The sequence below is a fragment of the Chaetodon auriga genome, chromosome 13 (genome assembly GCF_051107435.1).
Source record: "Chaetodon auriga isolate fChaAug3 chromosome 13, fChaAug3.hap1, whole genome shotgun sequence".
Classification (NCBI taxonomy): domain Eukaryota; kingdom Metazoa; phylum Chordata; class Actinopteri; order Chaetodontiformes; family Chaetodontidae; genus Chaetodon; species Chaetodon auriga.
Genome location: NC_135086.1, coordinates 19,131,984 through 19,154,475, shown reverse-complemented (window position 1 = coordinate 19,154,475; position 22,492 = coordinate 19,131,984). Strand labels below are relative to the sequence as shown.

Genomic DNA, 22,492 nt, shown 5'->3' with positions numbered 1-22,492 from the left:
TTTTCCCCAAGCTGGGATGTTTTTCTTTCAACATGATGATACATTTAAACCTTGTTCCACTAAAAAACCATGAAGACATTTTACGACATTTCAAAGTAGTTCATTACCTTTCAGCATCTATCATGATAGACGTCTATACTAACAGTGAACATATCAAAATGACTGGATCAAAATAAACTGCAAAGTGTGTTGTCTTTACTTTTCCATTAATCTTTATTATTAATTTAAAGAAAAGCAAAACATTTTAAAATTGGTTCCTTTTGTCAAATTACATTCAAATGAAGAACTTTATAACATAGAAAAAAAGAATTTGTCTAAAACACCTGCCCAAATCATTTACATCACAGCAAGCACCAAATAAATATTTACAGTTATTTATAAATTCATCTCTAATAACTTATGACCCCATCTCACACATACATTAAATCTAAGTCATAATGAACACGGACCTGTACAATCGACGTAGTGTGTGGCGCTCTGACCTGCGTGCTCGTGTGTGTGTGTGTGTGTGTGCAGCAGGCTCAATGGTGGCTTGTTTGGCATTTACAGAAACTTCTCATTTCAACAAACAAGCACTAATGCATTTACAGTCGTACTGAAAACATTCAGCTGTGATCACTGGAATGTAACATTAGCCAATGACTTCAGAGGGTAATTAGTTCAGAACCTGAATCAAATCAACATGGTTTCTTTCTAGCGATCCAAGGAGCTCCAGCGTGTGAAGAATGTGGTTTAGCTCGTGTGAATGGGATTACACTGTGCTGATGTTAAGGTGAAGTAACACTCGCCCCAAATATTATGTGTACAAAGCATTGCATGCAGAACAGAACCTCTCCTTTGTCAGTATGTGGGGATGGAGCGAAGGTCAGCTGTGACGTCAGCTGTGGTGTGACAGGTGAACATGTGAAATCATCTGCTGGAGTGCAGTATTGTGAAGAACCACCTGCTCAGACCGCTTCACACCTCCTGTTAGTCAAATGTGTGATGCTCTATCTTCTCCAGCACATCTGACCCCACAGCGCTCTGACAGTGTCTTCTGGTTTTGCTTTCACGCCCTGTTTATTGAAGTGTGTCCTGTTACTCAGCTTGGGATCCGGGCCTGAACCTGCGAATCCCGGACTCGATGCGTTTCATCGACTAACACAGCTGGTTGAGTCGTGTCTGGGAGCGCACAGCGCTCAGCAGGGGTGACGGTCATTCAAAGTCATCTTCATATTCATATTCGTCCAGGTCCAGGTTGCAGTGCGGACTGGGGATCTCAAAGAAGTGTCTCTTTGTCAGACCCAGCTCACTGGAGATGTGTTGCCCTAATGGGCTCAAAGGAGTCTCATACCTAAACAGACATACAGAGTAATATCACTCAGACATGTGTCACTCAGACAGAAAAATAATGAAATTAAAAAAAAAAAAAAAACATTTGGGAAATTTGCTTTCTTCCAGAGAGTTAGAGGAGATAAATACAGCTGTCAAGTCTGTGTGATGAATATGAAACTGCCAACAGAAGCTGGTTGTCTTAGCTTAGCGCTGGCTTTGTCCAAAGGTAACACATGACCAGCACCTCTAAAGCTCACTGATTATGTATCTTGCTTGTTTCCACTGTTGACTGGCAACCTCATAGTAACAAGACAGCAGGAATTTACTGTGCCTGGCCAAGAAACAGTCCGGTACGTTCCCCCGTCGAAGCACGACTTATCATGTTTGTACTTAACACGTTTTTGTACAGATTGAACAAACGAGATACAAGGTGTTAATAAGAGCGCTTCAGAGGTGCTGGTAGCCAAATTTTGTTACCTTTGGAGACAGCCAAGCCAACTGTTTGCCATTTCTCAAGCCTTTACGATAAGTTAATTAGCTGCCGGCGGTAGCTTCATATTTGTCACACAGGTATGAAAATGGTAGAAATCTTCTCCTCTAATTCTTGGTAAGAAAGCAAATAGCCATAGTTCCCAAAATACCAAACTATTCCTTCAAACAGAGAGGAGATTTTCAACAAACCAGTGCCACTGGAAAGGACAAAGGAGAAACACATGAAGGTCTGGACAGAGACGGTGCAGCAGCAGAAGAGGATGGACGCAAACTGTCTGGTTCAAAAACAGACTCCCAGCTCTAACATGTGGCTTAACACTCACAACACTTCGCTGTCTGACAAAACAACTGCCTGCTGTCAACCGTGTGGTCCGACTGGTGGGTGAGGATAGACGCTAGGAGTGGGTTTAGGACTAGACTCGCCCAGAGAGAAGGATAAGGAGGAGGAGAACACTTTGGCTTTGTTCAGACTGCAGCCAAACTGGATTGGTTTGTCCACTGTTCACTGCAAGTGATCAGACTGGATTTGTGTGTCCAGACATCACCAACCTGGTAATGGCGTAGACGTCAGTAACTATGCACACTGGCAACAAGGCTTTCAAAGGCAGTGTGAGAAATGGGAGATCCGTCATCTCGCCCTACAAACCACCACTCTGTCAAACAGAAGACTGTTGTCCTCCATACTGCTTTGCTGGTAGAAGCATGGCTTCTGCTCAGCTGCATTCCCGTCACTCTTGATTTGATGTAGTCACTCTGGATTTGACATCATCGTGTTTTGTGTTGTGGGTTGGCAAAAAATCACTTTGAAATCCAATTTGAGCGGCCAGAGCATTTGGACTGAGACGTGTCTGTAGAAATCCAACTGGAATCACATTTCAAACCACCTCCAGAGATGGCTTGGATACGATTTACAAAAATCTTTATTTGATTTTTTTGTCCAGACTTTCAAAAATCAATCTGGATGTGCCAAAAAAACAGATTTTGGCTGTCAGTCTGAACAAGGCCTTTGTCTCTGCTGGTACCCTGAGTGTCTTACCTGCTCTGGTTAGCAGCCTGTCTTTAGAAGTCTGTGGTGTTCCTAAAACCGCCACACAACATACCTGTCAGCAGCCTCATCTATCACTGACCCACTTACATAGAGCCCAGTCTTGGCGACGAAACAGCACTTAGCTGATCTTACACAACAATCCGGGACTGTTTATCGAAAACTTCTAAAAATGGTATTTTTACAAATGCTGCAGAGACAACACAGGAGTAAAAATGTAGTGTGCTGTCACTGAAGAATAAGATACATGAATCAAGCAACAAGCTCCTATTCACTCCAAACTGTAGGAATAACCTTTAAAGGCAACTTTAACTGAAATGTATGCTTCGAGCTGGAACAGCCAATCAGAGACAAGGATCCAGCCTACATTACTTAGAAACATGTTATTTTGCAAATGCATTATTTGACTGAATTCCTTATAAAAGTTTATTTCATTTGTGTAAAATCATTTTCATCTCCAGAACCAGTGAACACATGAAATTAACAACAATCTAACACATTTCTAGTCTACAAAAAGGGATGAAATTGGTGGAAATTGCTAAAAAAAGAAAACTAAAGTGGAGAAGGACAGAAATTGTGCTGCTGGTCGACGAGGTACACAAAGTTTTCTCACTGCAGTCATCAAGCTCTCCTAAACTTGAGAGCATTTCAAGTCATAAGAAAAATAATAAATCACTCGAATCACAAGTTCCACTTTCTGGGCCCTGGTTTGCAGCTCGATCTAACGGACCTTTCAGGAAAATCAGACTTACACGTCGTTACACTGATCGTTGGCGGCCTCCTCAGCCACGAGGATGTCATACTCCTCAGCAGCATATTTCTCCCAGTCTGAGACCTCCTGGCCGTCTGGCTCCATCTCCTGAAAAACATTACAAGTCATGTGATCCACTTGACCTGTGACAGGAAAACAAGGGGTAATATTACCCCACATCTGGTGACATCAGCTTAGCCTTACCCTTACAACAGAGAATGGGTCCTTCTGCTCGTGGTCCAGGTATTTCTCAATGTTGAAGAATGTGTCAAAAAAGATGTGGGACAGCTTGCACCTTTTAAGGTCCCGCAGAGTGATCTTACCTGCGAGGGACAAAACAGGAATTTCAGACAGCTTCCCAGTACAGATGACTTGAGGCGTGGGTGTTCTGCCTGACTCTTCCATCCAATGGACCTTTCAAAATCAGCCTCAGACTTAGTTGACTGATGTCAGGTTTTTGGCACTGACACTCACCGGGGCTCATCCTGTAGGGGTTTAGGATGTGATCTTTTGCCTGCTGATCAAACTAAGGCTGGACCACGATATTTCAAAATTAGGGCTGCTACTAATTTTTGCTTTTATTATTTATTAATTTGTCAATCATTTCTTCCATTTCACTGAATCATCTAGCCTCTAAAAGGATTTTAAAAAGTTATCAGAATAAACCTGTCTCGTCCTCAAATTGTTTTGGTTGGAAAGCCAAAGAGATTCAATTTATAAATAGGTGAAATGAAAAAAAATCTCAGATTTCAGAATTTGTTTCAAGCAAATGTTTGGATTTTTACTGCATCAAGGATATAAAATGATTAATTATCTATCACAAACATCATCAATTTCAACCAGTTTTAAACATTATACCGATGCCTTCTCGTGCTGCTGCTTATAAAGCTGAGGTGAAGCGTGAAATGGAGTCATGTGACTTTCAGATCTTTGTAGCTGTCAAAAAATGATAGTTTCTGCTTTTGAAAGAGCAAGATAAGGGACTTTTGGGTGATGACAGAATTAAGTTCTGCATCTCAACAGCAGCATTTTCGACAATCTCCACAGGCTGTTTATGAGAACTCCATCAGGCTCATTTGATCTGCATTTGTCAAGCTCCTTGTCATCTAAAGTAACATCTCTATATAGCCGGCGCACGAGTTCATATGCCTGTAGCACAGCCCAGAAATCTTCTGAACATTGTCACATTTACTGTGAAATTTTATCAGACCTTTAAATCTCCACAGATTGAAAGAGTTGTGCTGTCGGGAGGAGGCATAACTGTGGAGCGAAGTCAAGAAGTTGTTACATCTCATATTACATGTAATATTCCACAGCTCCACTAGTACAGCATGCCACAGGGTCAAAAAAGGGTCACATTCTTGCTGTGGCTATCAATACTAAACATGCATACCCTCACCATGGACTAGTGTCTTGTAATTGGCATAGTGGTGAAGCTAAGTGCTGGAGGGAATTTGTTGACGGTGTGGATGACACCAACAGCTGGCAGCAGACAGTCCAGGTCAGGCAGCCAGTCTCTCATCTGTAAATGTCCACCCACCTAATGATCAATGCCCCGGCCTGAAACTGCGTATGTATGAAACAGTGTCTGACTGTCACTGTTAAAAAACATGGAACCTGTCAGACTCGCTCGTGTGTGAACTTCTCAGAGTGTGTATGAATGTAAAACGGTTCTCACCTTCCACCTCAGGCTTGACAAGGTCAAGCATTTGGCAGAGGCAGTCCTCAAAGGGAAGGGGCTCAATAGCCATGGTCTCCAGCTTCTGACACTGCTCCTCGTAGAAGTACTCCAGCTCGTACATGCTGAGCACCCCGTCCCCATCCAGGTCCATACAGCGGAACCAGTACTCTATACTGGACACAGTTAAAGGGAAGGAGCAGCGAGCAGGGGTGCGTGTGAGCAAAGATTTAAAGGTTACAAGATGCAATCAGTGTTGCTGTGAGTAAACATACCTGGTGTCTGTCTTCTTGTCCTCCTCAGAGATGAGGAACCACACGAAATCAGCATAACTCAGACGCCCTTCTTTATACACCCGTCTGTCTCTGAGGGAATAAACCACACAATCATTTCTGAAACTGGAAGTGAGGCAAAAACTTCAAAAAGAAATCAGAATGATACGGTAAGCATCCTCTCGGCCCGTTGCATTTTTCACTTACCTTGTTACTGTTCCTGAGAATATTCTCTCAATCATCTTAAGGGAGATGGCTGAGGAAAAAATACAGCACAGAGATGACTTATAATCCAGACTGTTGGGAAAAAAGCCTCTCTCTTATGCAACAGCTCTCTCATTTAATGTACAACTTTTTCACAACACATGCAATCCATTCTCACAGACTGTAAATCCACACTGGCTAGTGGAGCTCTTTTTTATCTTGACAATGCTATAAATCCTCCGGTCATCATTTTGACCATACGGTGGTAGAAATTGTTCCAGACATGGCGTCATTTGAGCAGAGTATATTTGCTGCTCTCTTATTGATCTTGTGTCTCATTTCCCCTGCCTCACTCACAGACCATCAACCAAGAACATGTGGTGCTGAGTGTGTGGGGAGGAAGCGTCAAAGACAAGTCTTTTTCCCCTGAGTAAGTGTTTGTGTGTGAGCAGTAAACCTGGACCAAATGACATTTACAAATGCTTTTTATTGTTATATGTTGTTTCAGTCACTGACAGTGCCAATGAATGCCAGGAAGGTTAGGGAAAGTTAATGTAGTGCGCATCTGTTGTATTCAGTACTTGGCTTTTGTTGTTTGAAACTGTGTATGTGATTATAGGATACACAGTACGCAATTCACAGTTTGATCTAGTCTGGTGTGTTTTCTTGAAGACGGCGAGCTGTTCTAGTGCACCTTGGTCATTGTGCTGTGCCAGGTCCTTCTGGTCTATGTAGAGGTCATGGTCAGTGTCCAGCTCCCAGAACTTGCAGTAGATCACGTAGAAATGTTCATAGGAGAAGAATTCTGTCAGCTGGTTCACGTCCTCTTCCTGCTCCAGCAACGCCACGTTCTAGGACAGAATGAAGGGAAGAAAATAAAAACAGTTACAGTCAGACATTAGATGTAATTACTTCTAATTAGAGATCAATATATTGTTAATATGAGCCCAACTGCCTTCTTTATGCTATAGTTTACAGACAGACTTTCTTGTCCAGCCTACTATACTTGGTGTGGTTCAATGAGGAATTATACCAACTCCAAATAAAGCAGTTCAGAGAATCTGATTAAACCACTGACATGTTTACGGCCTGTCTCATTATCTGATGTACGTGTTTTGCACAGTTGGACTTCCACATTGTAACAATGTTGCAGTGCTTCCAGACTTCATCTGTGACTTTGTTGAGAAAAATATTATCATAATGGAGTGAATTGATGGCCAAAACTACAAAAGTAAGACCTAAATTAATATATAATGGAGTTTTCATTTAATGAACCTTACATCATGAACATAGGTTTTCTTCAGGGAAAACGTAATTAGTATAAAAAATAAATTTCAACTACTTAGACTTATATATCATACTATAATTATATTGGGCTCAGCATTAAGATTTCTGTACAAATAAACTGTGACTGTGCAACTGAAGATAAAAGTTTAAAGAACTCATACATGTCTTTTTTAAGACTTTCAAAGTCTGCCATATTAAGAACATTAAATGTTCAAAGAACAAACATCTGAATTATTTTGTCATATACCTGAAGAAAGTTACTTTTCCTGAGCTCAGCAAATGTTATTTTTCCATTCCATGACCGATTCACATTGTAGAATATCCGCTGAATCACCTGAAAAACAATTGACAGTATTATCATATATAAATAAATAATGCATGAGCAAAACTTAGTCAATGCAGTGCCATTTTAATCTTTCACTGCTTCCAATGCTGCAATAGTAATGTACTGTTACTTGTGTCGTGGTAGTATACCGTGGTGATGTATCGTGAGTGAAAGTCCGGTGCCTCCTTTAGGAAGGCCAGGCCTGCGTGTGAGTTCACCACATCCTGAAAACATAAGTACAGTCAGCTCACTTTGTCTCTACTGCATGCCTGCCTCATTCCCATAAGCAGGCCCACAAAACTGACAAACACAAATGCAAAAGAACAACCCCGTGACACACTGTGTGTACTACAATAACAAATACATATGTTCAGTTAAATCCTGCAGTTACTTTTGGAGACGAGTTTAATGGCAAACCACATGTGTCTTTCTTTTTTGGTAGAGCACACGACATCCAGAGTAGGCATATAAATGCATACTTACTCAAACGTCAGAGGTTGTCAGTGTCTATCGACATCATTCTGTCATGCCATATGCTTTTTAAATTGGGCTATGTAAAGAAGAGGCTCCAGGCCTTGTTGGGAGAGGCCATCAAATTTAAATGTTTCTTTGAAGTCAGAAAACACTGGGTCGACCGGTTTTTTGGATGAGCTTAAGCCTTTCTGATTTGACAGCAAAGTGGTGAGCAGGCCAGACAAAAGATGTTTGCTTGCTAGTGACTGCTTAACCTTCTCTCCTTCCTCATGCTATAAAGTCACAGGGGGTGTACTGCATTTCAGTGAACTGTAGCTATATTCTTGCCATGAAACTCCCCCATGTCTTTTCTTTATTCTACCCCCTTCCCTTCTGCTTGGGAAAAGAATTGTTGACATAAATGTGAAGGCGGCGATGAAATTAAAAGGCCTTATTTCGGGGCAGCCGTCGTGCCTCTTTGACTCTTACTGTGAGAAATTAAATCATAGAGAAACACATAAATCACTGGGCACAGGAAACAGGCGGGGACAGTCAAATCTACTCCAGTGCAATCCGCCTTTCATTCATCAAAACAGTCAAAGGCGATTCGCTGAGCGGGACCATACAAATTACCCAGCGTGTGCCACAAGGCATCTCTGCTGGTATGCTAACGGGTGCTCAGTACAGCCCAGCTGCTCCTGCCAGCATGAAAATGAATCAGGTGAAGGGTGGGGCTAGTATGGCGCGCACACAGCTTGTCAGGCGGAATGAGAACACAAAAAGCCAGAACAGCAGGTCCACATTGTAAGACTGACCAAACAGTCTGTTATGAGAAATTTTGATAAATCTGCATCTATGTTTTACAATGTGTGTATTACATGAGACCCAGTTCAATCTCTACATATCTGCTGAGCTTGAGTCCCGCACCAGTGGAACCTCCCTTCAGTAAACTCCCCTCCGCTATATTACTGGCTTACGGTAACATCCCTAAATTAGTCTTCTGCCACATGAAAAAGCACTGCCTCAGCAGGGAAGTCCAAAAATTAAGTCCAGTTTGCACCACCCAAGCCAATGCAATTTTTGCCATCCCGCCATCCCGCAATGCCAAGTCCAGCCCTCTCCCTGGGTGTGCTGCAGCCAGTACCTGCAGGAATGGAATAAAGTCGTCTTGTTCCAGGTAATTACAGCCAGGCTTGGCCAAGAGGTGCACAAATTTAGAAGCGTCATCGTGACAGGTCTGCAGAGTTCTGGAGAAGAAAAGAGAGAACAGATGGTTGCAAGGTTACTCCCTCTTTTGCTCTTATGTTCTCTCCATCCTTTTTATCATTCTTTTAAGAGCACAAGCTTGAAATTGTTCCCCTCAAAAAGTGCAAGTGCGGGTTTAATACATTCTGAAATTAGGATTCTGAATGGTCGCCTGGTGACTCTAAGTGTTGAGTGTTATGGTAGCAACAGGGAAATAAAGCAAGTGTCTACTGTGGCCTCTCATCTAAGAATGGCTCAGTCATGAGCTCAAGTCAAAGGCCAGGTCTGTCCAGTTCTCTGGAGGCTCACGCATTAATACAAGAGCACGCCTATTGCATACAACAGCATTCAGCACACAGCTAAGTGTGCAGCCGGCATTACAAAAGCCCTATGGTGTTCCTTTCAATCTCATGCAGAAAGACACTGAATGGATGTTTTCGCTCAAATACTGTATATGCACTGCAACTATTCTCTGGTGGTCATTTGTGAGGCCTTTGTGATGACTGATTCCTGTTTACAAATGAAAAAGAAAATGTCATGATGGCACAGAGTTGCATGCAGTGTCTGCAATCTCGGTAAGTGGTCATCATTGTTCTGAGGAGATTGTATGAGCCATTTGGCTGTGAGTATACCAGTGGTCCAGTGAGAATAAGGAGCTATTGTCTTACTTTCTCCACATAGCCACGAACTTGTGTACGGACACGAAGCCGGTCCTGTCTCCTCCAGCCGAGCAGAACAATGGCATTTTCCAGTAAAGAGGGCATTCGCAGGCCTAGGGAGACAAGGACGAAGAAGGGATGAGACAGTGTGCGGAGAATTAAATACGCCCTTAAACTTCCTCGATACACATGTGATCTTTAAGGCTGAAAAGAACAGCACAACGACACATGACACTATTGGGTTGATAAGCAGTGTTGCATCACTCTAAGACTTCCCTGAGGAAACCTAGCTGTCCTTTCTCTGTTGCCTCAGGTTCCCCTAAGGTCATGTCTCACATTCCACTGGGAGACAGAGATAATATTTTCCAAGAGGTTTAAAATCAGCAAACATTCATAAAGTAAGGAACAAAATGGCACCAAAGAAAATAATCTGCTGGGTGGTAGCTGAACCTCCATGCTACAAATCACATTCCCACCTTGGCAACCTGCCCCATGTCCTCAATGGTCGCCCTTTCATTTGGGAATTGGGAAAATATTTTCTCAATTTTGGAAATGAGGCTGTCGATGTTGAGGTTGGCTTGGGGCCGGCCCTGTGGGAAGTGAAACTTCGGAATGCTTTCACTCAGCGCTGTGGTGACGGGCTCCTCCGTTCTCACCTGGGCCTGACAAACACAGAAATAAACTGTTAGCCACTGAAGCTAGCAAGCGCTAACACCTCACAGCTCAAACATACCAGGATGTGCCAAGGCTGGCCTGAACACAAACTCTATAGCATTATATGCACATCTCAGCAAACCCCAAGGCCCATCAGGGAAGCGTTGTGACTTGTCAATAATCATAATTATTATCCATTTATCTGTAATAGATACACCTGTGATATACTGTACATTCCCCTCTAATACATTGTCACTCTGTAATAGATTTAAATTAAGTTGCATCAACTGACGTTAATATGTGTAGAGTGGTTTGACTGACAGTCATTTCAGTCTGTTGCTGGAAACCACACATCATGTGTTTATCAAATACTGTCTAAAAGAGTCTGGACTTTAAGGGCTGTACACAACAGCTATCTGAAAATTATCATGACATCTGTGGCCTCACAATAATTCTTACAAATACATTTTGGACTTTAACGGAATAATTTGTAATCTAACTGTAAACAGAATGGTAGTTTTAACTAGATGTAACTAATATTTTCCTTGCTATAATGCAGATTTGGCTAATCCAAGATGTCAGGGTAGTGCTGTCAATCAGTATTCTAAATATTGCTTTCCATTGTTAATGAGGTGAAAAGACACATGTTTTAAGGGGAGTATCCCTTTCATTTTTGTGATACCGTGATGTAATGCTGCATGTCACTGCAAAAAACTTTTAGGTTATATCAGCCACCCCTAACTCTGACAAGTCAGTAAATTAAAAGACATTTACAAATGTAAATATATACTTATTTAAAATGAAGACTCAAGTTCTTTGTACATATATGGTGCATATTCTCTCACAGTCTCTTAGTTCACGGTCCATCTTTTTCGGACACTAATCATTAGCCAGCGACAAGCACTGTTCACTGTTTTGCATATGAATCAGAATGTTTGTGGAACTGTAACCTTGCTCAGGCGAAGGCTCCCAGTATGGGAATTTTGTTGAATTTAAGCTTTGTTTAGATAGGTAATCTCACTGAGACATGTAGTCACATTCTCAAGAGAGACCTGATAAAACTTAGCCACAGCAGGCCACCTGTAGGGAGTATTTGGTGGCCACAGTCATGCTTACTGTTGAACCCTCAGACTAAAATTTCCAATTGTCCAATTGTCAGTTGACAGTCAGTGGAGAAAACCACACACTGCTTGGATTTAATTTATAAATCAAGCTCTGTATGTTATGATACATGTTAACATATTTGTTCATTATGCTCAAAAAATACTGAGTGGATTTTAACATATCCCTCTGCATGACTGCATTCATCTGGAGACAATACTATCAACTAAATCAATAAATTGGCCTTTTCACAGCAGACATTTTGACAACACTGAGGGAAATGCATGTTACAAATAGCATGACTAATGGCTGATTCAAGTGTCCCAAGTGTATGCTATGAGTGTGAGCCAGCACTCACAAAATCATGAGCATGGAACTGACACATCCGAATGGAACATTGGCATTATTAATGTCATTCATTACGCCTGTGTTTTTCTGCTATGGCATGCCAACATGTCTACTGTGAAATGGAATATCAATTAAAAAGACCAATATTTTCTCCAGTGGACAGCCCCACTAAGGGCCTAGACAACCAATGTCATAATGCTTAAATGTGTGTTCCCTTAAAAAGAAGGAGTGAGCAAGCCACCTTGGCCAGGTTTTAACAATGTACCTGATTACAGGGGAACAGTAGTTGTCAATGACAGCCCTGGAAACAGTAGCAGGGTTGGCATGTGACACATGTGTGTTTTAGGTTTGAACTGCAGAGGTACAGTAAAAGTTTAGGGTCATTACCAGATACAAGGCTGAGCTTGATTTTTTAAAAATCTTTTTCTGTACCTGACCAACTCAATTCTTCTCAATTCTAACTCCAATAGATGCCACTCCAAAGTGCTACACCTCTCATTAACACAGAAACTTTTAGAACTTGGTCATCTGTGTGTCTCCTTTTAACTACAGCTGCCTAGGACCCAAAATAATAGCTTTGTGTGTGAGGGCTTTGTAGCATATACTATTAAGCTTTATTGTCATGACCACACCACTTACATAAGTGAAATACTGTGAGGAGATCATTTGCATTGTTAGAACCTCCACTGGGTATCTAGCTAAGGGCCATGCTGTGAATTGGTGAAGATATTTTCATGAACATACACATAAGAAGCCAGAATACATTAGGATCCAAATGTGTTATGATGCATGTATTAGCCAGTTACTAAAATCAGCTTGAGCAGCGCATGCTTCACTCTCAATCGTCATCTCATACCCAAAGACTATTTACACGACTCAAGAATTTGCTAACTGGTTCAGTCTCCGTGGCCTTTAATAATCACCAAAACAGACCCACACAGTCGTCAGCTAGGAGATAAAAATACCATCTTGTTTGTTTTTGGTCCAACACATTCTTCTCCCATTGTTGTCACCTCTTGCTAGATTTGACAGAGCCTACATATAACAATCATGTCAACAACAACAACAAAAAACTTTAAATAACATTGACGGAAACCTTAAAATTGCAGAGGAGAACATAAGGGGTCTAAATCTATCCATGTCCATTTCTACACGTATACATGACACTGTTTCTCTGTATTCTGTCAGTGCTAATTTTAATTCAAAGCTCATTTTAAACTGATAGATGATAAATGCTGCTGATCCTCTGCTCTTCTCTGTCCTGTGTGTTGGTGTCAGCCATGGCTATAAAAGGACATAAACATCTCCTGTTGCCCTGCCCCACACTGTCCCCTCTCTCTTGCTTCATGCTAACCACTAGCAGAGCTCTTGAGCACAACCGCTAAGCCCCATGACATTTTGCACATTCACAATGATGTGGTCTGAGAGAGGACAGCAAAGCGGCTGAGCACAACATACCACAAAGACGAAACATCATCCAATAACCAAGGCTCACATGTCGTATCTGTCTCTACGAACGAAGAATATTCTCTCCCTACACAACTGCAAGAGCAAGTCACTAACGAAAGTGGATATGACTGTGTAACAATCACATTTCACACGGCACATCACTGTGTGCAAGCTATTTTGAATTTGCATAGTGAAAGTGATGTAACTGCTCACTTGTCCTCACCTGCCCAAGGTGCAACAGGCTCCAATAAAACCTGCAGTATAGATCCACTTTGTGAAGAATAACTGGTAACAGTGAGGAATAGCTACACTTACTGAAGTTTAACAATGGCCTGCAATAATGTAAATGTAAATAACCAAGAGATGGAGCCCAAAGAAACCAGTACACATTAATAAATCCTGCCCACTGGTTGACAGGCCAGCAAAGCCAGAGTGGTAGAGGGTACACTTATACAAACACCTGCCTGTCCTTGTTGGAAGGCTCTGAGCCTCTTCTTGAACCGAGAGGGCAGAACAAAGTCACAGCCGCGTGCCAGCAGAGCCAACTCCTTCCTCAGGTCTGGGTCCTGACGCAGAGACAGCTCCCTCATCCTCATCCTTGCTCCAGACAGGACGGGGAACACATATACACAAACACAACACTCAATCCAGTGTTAGCCTCTTGATGGTACAAATCACTATGTACCAGACAGCACCGTAAGCAAAAGGCAGTGGCAGCAGTGGAAGTCCTCTGTGTCTGTGTCCCTGTGATTGTCCTCTGTCAGAGTGAGAGCCTCTTAATGCAAGGGAGCAGCTGCTACTGTGACTCTCTCTCCCATTCCAGATCTGGTCGCACAATCTCAGCTCTGCCTGCTGCTGCTCTGTCCCAGTCACTACGTAACATGCACATACACACAGGCGCACACACACACACTGCACAGGGTCAGGGAGCCCTTGCCTCAAAGCTGCTGGGGAGATAAGAAGTGACGGGGTGTATGTGTGTGAGAGTCACTTGGTGTATGTGCGGGAAGGGAGGGGTGTGTGCAATGGATCTGCCCTTTCCAGTTTGCATTCCTGAGTGCTCATGGAAGGTTATGTAAAGAGACAGACCTGTTGTTGCAGCTTGCAGCAGCCATAGAAGCCAGTTGAAGGATGCACCTCAATATCATGTTGACATGCAGTTCATACTTTCTGAAAAGCTCTCACACTATCAAATACTTCAGGGAAACTTTGTTTGTGCTCTGTTCCGTACAAACTGGAATGGCCCTCCTTTGGACAGTCCACATGGACACTAAGGTTAAAATTCAAATTAAAACCCCTGAGAAGATGGAGTATAATAAAGACACGTTACTTCTACTAAATCTGCTTAAATCTGTTATTAAATCTGCCTTAAAGTATAAATCACAAGACGACAGACAGACAACATAAACTTGATGAGGCACTGGCAAATAACGAAAACAACCAAGGTGCGACGACAATAACAGATAATAGAAATGTAGGTCAAATCACCAGATGACACACACACGACTGTAAGACATAATGTACATATAATCAGCTCCTCTGCATCCGATCTTATGGTGGTCTTTGTTTTGCCTTCGCTTAGCAAGCTTGGGCTGCCAGCCATTCCATGTCTTATTATAGTTGATGGGCAATAGAGGGGGGTGGGGGGAAGGGGAGAAATGTCAAATTCAAAGAATGATGACCGAACCAGTCTGTGCCTATTAAAAGCACCAGCAAGCACAGTTTGGGCAATCCAAGAAACTAGATCTGGAGAAACAAGGGAGTATCTTTAGTCCTCAAACAAACATCCGCTTCCGGTTGCTCCTGTCCTAGAGTGATGGCAATTACATCAATTCTCCATCAATATGCTGATCTAACAGCTTGCCTTCTCTCCACTGACTGTACACAGGGAAAGCCCAACACCTATATTTCTACTGATGTAATTGCTAATCAAACATAAATGGTATAGAGTTGTCCATATCAGTAGACTATGATAATAAACGTATATTTGTTCATGTTATTGTTATTTTACACACAAAGTGAAAGCACACCCACAGTATTTTTAGATGACAGGATCACAAAGTACGCAGTTTTCCATGGGTTTATGCTCAAACCCAGTTCCTGTTATCCCTCATACAGGACACTGCATATGCTTGATAAGCTGTTTGTGTGATGGCTTTTCACACTGGCTGCCTTTTGTTCACGCTCATCAATTCAAACCAAATATGGAAAGGAAGGCACCACGGCCAAAATAAAACCTGGTAGATCAGATGAAACTGTCAACTCACATGGAATACTGTTCTGTTCGTTTTTGTGTTCGAGCAAACAAAATCTGAAGTATGTTTCATAAACAGAAGTATCGCAGCACAGTGGGGATAATGATGTGTTGGTTTACATCTGAGGCAACAACCCTGTCTGTGTTTAAAAATCCAAGAACACATGGTGTGAACAGCTACAACACAGATGCAAGAACACACAGGTTCTGAACGTAAGCTTAATATGGAATTGCATGAAGCATGTGATTTTTAAATAACCAGACTGGACACGCACCAGCAAGCAATATCACCAACTTAATCATCTTAGGGCTACTGCAGGCAGATTTTCCAAACAACATCATCCTCTGAGGCAACTATCAGTCAGCTGCTAAAGTATTACATCCACATGCTTATGGGTCACTGTGACAAACAGAAAAACACGAGAACTTGGGCGGCCCCACATATGTCTAATGTGTAGACTGCTAAATTTGATCTGTACAGAAACATGTGTCTGTCCAGCCATGTTCACCTCATTACATAACAAATGAGATTATGAAACATACTTTCCAGAGTTAGTGATTATTGACAGATCTAGATGTTATAACTCCCAGCAGTCAGATGACTATTTACAGGTTCTTGAGATTCTTAGCCGAGCTTCTATCAAAATGGCATTCAACACTGTTGTTCAAAAACTGTAATATTCAAGTGAGAACATGCAGGGCAAACAGGCAGCTACAGCAGAGAGCAATAGACTGCGGAAGGGTGGGACAAAGCTGATCAAAACTCCCCAGAGGGCTTCTCCAAACTGTCAATACATGCATACATGGTGTCCCACAAATACTGTGTTCAGCTGGCTTCAGTATGTGCATCACTAAAGACCGCTGATCCAGTTACATGTTCCATAGTGAATCCACACAGTGGCAAATGAAAACCATCTCATGACAGTGGGGTAGAGCCACAACTGCTTCAGAGCATGGGCACAGAACCGATGCTGCTGTGAACTCCAGAAAGCTCCAGCTCAATCCACCACAATCACATGTCTGAGACAGGGATTTGGGATACATGTGAACGTGGGCCAAAAATAGGCCTGACTGACTGACAGCATGGTGGGCTAAGGGGAGGCTAACAAGAAGAACATGATGTGAGCAGATTGGCCAGCTTGCATTGAAGTAGTAAAGCAAAAGCAGAGTCAGACAGTTACCATGGAGGCTTACTGAAAAATCTATGCTGTCTATGTGGCACAGGAAATAGAGCAAAGGGTCAGTGCACCAAAATAAAGAAGCTGCAGATAAAGAGTTACAGTACACAAGGTACCCCACACTTGCACAACAGTGTTACATAACTATGTAAACACTACAACTTTATACTTGAGCGTAATTAGTTGTTCGAGACAGCAGCCTGAGAGACCAAGTGAATTTAACCTATTCATTATTGCATTGTCCATATTGTAAACACACACAAACACACACACATACACTGAACAAACTGTATTTGTGTTTATAGTTTATACATATTTACTTAATGCAATTATTTTTTAAGTTTATAATGTAGTGAAGCTGCAAAAACAACAGGTCAATTGAGACTAAGGACAAAACTAGGGGGAAAAAAATCTAAAATATCAGATCACTTTTCAGAAATTGAAACAAAACAAAACTGGGAATGCAGAAGGTGCCACTGGACCTGATAAACATTATTAAAATGCATAGGTTAACAGAAATCTTATATTACATTGTGGTATCTCACAATAGGGCCAGACCTGCTGAACCAAAACAAAACCCAAAGTCTGCCATCATACTCTTCACACTCACAAATAACCAAGACTCCAAAAAATAGAGGCCTCTTGCGGGAAACAGTTTCAAACCTGGTTCTCCCTGACAGGTCAGGCAACTGATAACATGACCCTAGACCCCTGCTTCAAATAGCTTCAATGTTGCTGAGCGCAACCAAGCACGTTATAAAAATACATCTTGAGAAATAACCTATGATCCTAAATGCAGACACTGACAAGAGAAGAAAAAGTAAGCCTCAAAGCACATTTATCTCTACTGTTCTATATCACTAAAACTACTGAGTGTCACTGTGTGTGACCTATTGCACTCACAACACAGAGGAAATTTTAGGTGTTGAGCTACACAGCAGAATTGAACAGCAAGTTGTCGTGGGAAGCTGATATTTACTGTACATAGTGTAAATAAAAGATCTAGGACCACATATTCTGACAATGAACGGCATTTATTACAAGTTGTTTCAGAGTAAATTACAGAGGATGACTGTGCTGCCACACCTCATCTCACTGGCAGAGTTCCGGGTATCTAATGCCAACAGAAGGGAACCAAGGCTATCTATATCAGTGTCTGATGTCAAAGTCAGACCAGCTGTTCTAGTCTGCATCAGCGTTGACATAAATTGAATTTTTGAGTAATCCTTTGAAGAATGCATCTGTATGCAGGAATTCATTTTGTTGTCTTAAAATAGAAGTATTACTTTATACAAGCTCCCAATCCCCTTAATAGTGTGACCACATGCCATGACACATCACAGCAGAATACACAAACTGGCCAGCAATTGCTTTATATTAATCTGGGGTGAGAAGATTGCATTAGGGGCCAAAGGTCACCGGCACGATAGAGACATGGATGTTAAAATCAAAAAGTTCAAATTCACCTGTCAAGCCTCTCACTGTCCAACTGATGACTCTCGTGAAAAAAACTACAACCTGAAACCCACAAAGGAGACTGAGGAGGCTTTTCTCTTTTTGCATCCTCTTCCTACCAATAAATTCATCTGAAAAGAAAGGAAAACAAAGCTTTGTTCTAGCTGGTTAAAGTTCATATGCTTCATGAGTAATCTATGAAATCCAGTACTGAGACACCTTTGTAGAAAATTATACTCTGGATCTGGCTTAAATTGATTTGTGATGACTTGCAGACACTTGCAGGCTCGGTATAGTCATATGCATAACACAATAATAATAATAAAAAAATCATCATCATCTTCAAGACACACTTTGCCTTGCTGGAAGTATAAGATTAGGTTGAACTGTCCAGCCCTGGTGTTTCACGAAACATGTGTTGCACCAGTGACCACTTGAACGTCTCCTCATACCTGTCTTCAGCATGTCAACATGTAGAAGGCAGAGTTTCTAAGAGCATGTGCCCCCAGCTGTCTGGCTGTCTCACTGTCATTACACTCACTATGTTCACAACTTCTCATCTTGACAGAATGGCAGTCCTTGAACAAACATACAAAAGCATTTTGAGCCCTTTAACTGCTTTGTGCTTCTTGATTTCTCCTATAATTGAAGCATCCAAAGCAAAAATTCTATTTACCTCTAGAGACTTGAGTCACAGTATAAGATATACAACATAGAGAGTGAAAGGAGTAACTAGAGTGCCAGGGACAGGCTAGGTTCAGACACTCCCACCTCTCATACCACACTAATTCGTGGGTGAGGCCTGAACATTTGGAAAGTATTTGACTAATAATCACTACATATGCCTACAGACATGGAGGCTCCACTATGATAGTCCAGATTGGACAGCCCCTTCAATGACTTTGATCCTGTAGGCTACTCAGCAGCCTCTTGTGGCCAGCCTGGGAAAATAAAGATCCTAGAGGACACATTAGGGTCAAGCCTGAGAGACTAGAAATTAAAATCTATAAACAGTCAGGGTGGATTAAATGAATTGATTAAAGCCCCTGTGTGTAGGGTCTGAAAAATGTCCACTTCTGGGTACTCCTGTCGTTTGTGTAAAAAAAAAAAAAAAAACTGTAACTGTTGTTGCAACCAACATGACAGATTCCATAATCACAAGGAAATTATACAAACTGGAGGTTAAAGGAAAAAAGATCAACAACATCCATTTACAACTGGATATGTATGCTGTCTGGTGAGCTGTGACTTTTGGCTGTAATACTGGTGCGGGATCCACTTGTTAGCACACCAATGAAAGGAGAATTGGGGGCAACATAATCTGGATCAGTGGTTACATTTTCAGGGTTTTTTCACAGATATTTTGGCCTGTTATAATAATAAAAGTATTACCACTACATCAATGTTGGCTCCATACTATTCAAGTGTCCCAGTGAACCCTGACAGTAAGCCAACATGCAATATACCAGAATCATGAAAATAAAGCCGCTAAATATCAATCATTATTAATTACACCCATGCTTTTTATACTGACCATGTTAAAATGTCTTGTGCAAAAAAGGCCTACTGAGACAATGATTTTGTGCAACCTATTTAACAACTTAATGACTAACTGTAAGTGTTTTTAGCAAACTCAATGCCTAAAAAATAAATAATGTTCAAACACATAATTTCTGCAAGTGTTACACATCCATTTGGTCTATGTAAAGTTATCATGTTTGCAATTAAGATGATTACGAACTTAACTTCAGAAACTATGTAATTCATTCCAGTATTGGAATCAGATAATAACCTGGTAACTGAGTGCATAGTCAACCAAAACACAACATGACCGTTTAAATCTATACGATGGATATGGGTCTGAGATTCAATTATAGTCAACATGCATTGCAAAATAAAGGTATATCACCCTTCTCTGACTGCACCTTAGATTTTACTGCAAGTACCCGCTGCCAAACAGAGACAGGGCTTATTGAGACTATGACTGCAACACACCCTGAAGTCACGAGTACCTCACATGGCCCCAGGACGAAGGCTGAAACTGCAGGACACACCTTGTTATTGTTATTAACAGCAACCTTGGATGAAAGCCCTGTGGCATGATATCTCAAAAAACTTTAAATCTTGTTAAACCCTGTAAAATTGTTTCATACTAGTCTGTATAAAAGGATTAAAAATGATGGCTGCGTGAGTGATGAGCTGCATGCTTATAGAAATCTGATGACAACCATTTAAATGCTTTTCAGTCTATTAACTTGCTGTTTCAGTAGATAGGTTACCTTTCTTGTGCTGACAGACCTCCGCAGTACTCTGCCATTGGGTCCGGTCACTCTGGTGTTACTGCTGCTGCCAGAGGGCAGGGTACTGGCAGAGGGTGGGCTGGAGGGAGTACCGAGGGGAGCCGTCTTCTTCTCTGCCAGGTTCTTTTGGGATGCCACATTGTTGTTCTCATTGAAGGTCAACGACCTTTTGTCCTGGGAGCCGCCACTGCTCAGATCAATGTGTTGTCCGCTTTTGATTAAGTCAAGATAATCTTTGAGTAGTGACTGGGTTGCAGGATCACTCAACCAGTTGAGAAAGAGCTCATCCACCTTCATTTTAAGAACCGGCTGGAGGACTTGTGGTGACGGCATTTTGCAGAAAATGAATTACTGGCTTCTCTGACAAATGTACCTGCGCGAAAACAATAGTAACGTTACAATACAACACTGATTCAGTGGTTCCAGCACACCCTCACTGAATACGGTGACACTGCACAACCGAGGAACAAACCGAATTATTATAAATGCAGTGAGTGACAGAAAATAACTCTTGCAATAGCGTGGTGGCAGCCGTCATTTCTATGACCAGACACCCACTGAGGTTATTGAATTTTAGCGCGGACCGTCAATGGCTTAGCTCGCTGGCAAAAGTAAATGTAGTGAACCCATATTGACCCTGGAAATGTTAGCTATTTTTAACTCCATTGTCGGCAATACAGCTCCTTTAAGTCACTCGGTACTTGTCTAGTGTCACTTAAAGCTGCCAGGCTGCTTAGGAACGAGAAGTCAGGGTCAACAGAGTTGGTAAAGTTGGTGTTAAGTTGAAACTAGGAGCAGCAGGCAACAACAGTTTGTTAGCTATGATAGCATTAGCAAGCTAACGTTAGCCGGCTAACTCAGGTACCAACCTTGGAATGAATGGACGGTACTGCCGAATGCGTTGAGAGGACTCTACATTACTTCCACCACAAGCGAAGCTGTTGCACTCATGTCTGTTTACCTGTGAATTACTGAAGAGATGCTGTAGCTCCGGTATTCATTACGGCGGTCAATGGCAGAGCTGACAGCGGTAACTTCTCGGGCTCGCGTTCCCCTGGTAACGCAAAGTACTAACGCGAGATCTTAGGCAGGATGAGAGTTCATCCCACCTTTCGTTTATTTCTCCTGCAGAAAAAGTGCTCTGACCGACCACCTGTTGAGAGTCCCCTTCACTGCTCACTGTGGTGTACAAATGTATTTATCTACTGGATCATTATCTCAAGTGGGCAGTATTGTGCTGTACCTCCCCTCATCATAAGTACTCAGTAGCTGAAGAAATACTGAGAGCGTTAACGTGAGTACAGTAGACGGTGCGGATTAAAATAGGCCCAGGTCCTTCATCCGAAATCTTTCGTAAGTAAAATAGGTAAGTATTATAAGAAAAATGTATTAACAGTGTGCAAAATGAAGTACAAGTTTTGCGGTAGAATGGCCCTGTGCAGTGTTAAATTACTGTAACATATTATGCATCAGTATTATTGATGTTTTAACACGTGAAACCCTTTGCTGTACTTAGTCTGTACTTGGTACAGCTAATTTCTATAACTTTAAAAGCTGCTGGGCAATTGAATATGCATCAATGTGTCATATTTTATAATCTTATTTGTATTATATGTCAAATCTTTATCTCTGAAGTAGCAATTATAGTTTTTAAATAAATGCAGTGGGGTAAAAAGTACAATATTTACCTTCAAATGTAGTGAGTTGTAGTACAGCACTCTAAATGTGCTTGTTGCATTCCACCTGTACAGGCATCAAGTCCATCCTTCATAAACACTGTCCATAGAGCACAGATAAATAGTGTATGGTGTGGGCATTCTTTATTTTTGCAAGAGACACATGCACGTTATCATTTTGAACACAATTACATTCATGCATTGTGACCATCACAGTTCTAATTGCCATCTACATTCTTTTTGTTGATTTATGATTGCTTGTTTTCTGCCGTGCACACTACAAATTTGAACTGGTCATTATTGCAGTATTTCCAGGAAACTCGTTCTGTGTGTTCAATTTAGCCTCCTATGA

The 22,492-nt window shown here is 41.7% G+C and overlaps 1 protein-coding gene across 3 annotated transcripts; it reads right to left on the bottom strand.

Moving 5' to 3' along the window:
• Nucleotide 1: 1 nt before the first annotated feature.
• Nucleotides 2-21,536, bottom strand: ppp2r3b (protein phosphatase 2, regulatory subunit B'', beta). Of its 3 annotated transcripts, none has more exons than XM_076746512.1 (14): nt 21,334-21,536; nt 20,444-20,837; nt 10,202-10,387; nt 9,735-9,838; nt 8,966-9,068; nt 7,518-7,592; nt 7,291-7,377; nt 6,451-6,607; nt 5,760-5,808; nt 5,556-5,645; nt 5,281-5,456; nt 3,807-3,925; nt 3,604-3,710; nt 5-1,333 (listed from the first exon to the last, which is right to left on the bottom strand). In XM_076746512.1, the coding sequence occupies exons 2-14, from the start codon at nt 20,795-20,797 to the stop codon at nt 1,195-1,197; spliced, it is 1,746 nt and encodes a 581-aa protein (XP_076602627.1). In that variant the 5' UTR covers nt 20,798-20,837; nt 21,334-21,536; the 3' UTR covers nt 5-1,194. The 3 variants fall into 3 exon arrangements, with proteins under 3 accessions (XP_076602629.1, XP_076602627.1, XP_076602628.1); XM_076746513.1 differs by having other exon boundaries at nt 21,426-21,528; XM_076746514.1 differs by lacking the exons at nt 20,444-20,837; nt 21,334-21,536 and adding an exon at nt 13,742-14,241 and having other exon boundaries at nt 2-1,333.
• Nucleotides 21,537-22,492: the final 956 nt, after the last annotated feature.

Coding starts and splice junctions, on each gene's coding strand:
- ppp2r3b (XM_076746512.1), bottom strand. CDS start 20,797: ATGCCGTCACCACAAGTCCTCCAGCCGGTTCTTAAAATGAAGGTGGAT. Junction 7,593..8,965: donor ACTTTATTCCATTCCTGCAG/GTACTGGCTGCA, acceptor TTATGTTTTCAG/GATGTGGTGAACTCACACGC. Junction 1,334..3,603: donor AACGATCAGTGTAACGACGT/GTAAGTCTGATT, acceptor ATGTCTGTTTAG/GTATGAGACTCCTTTGAGCC.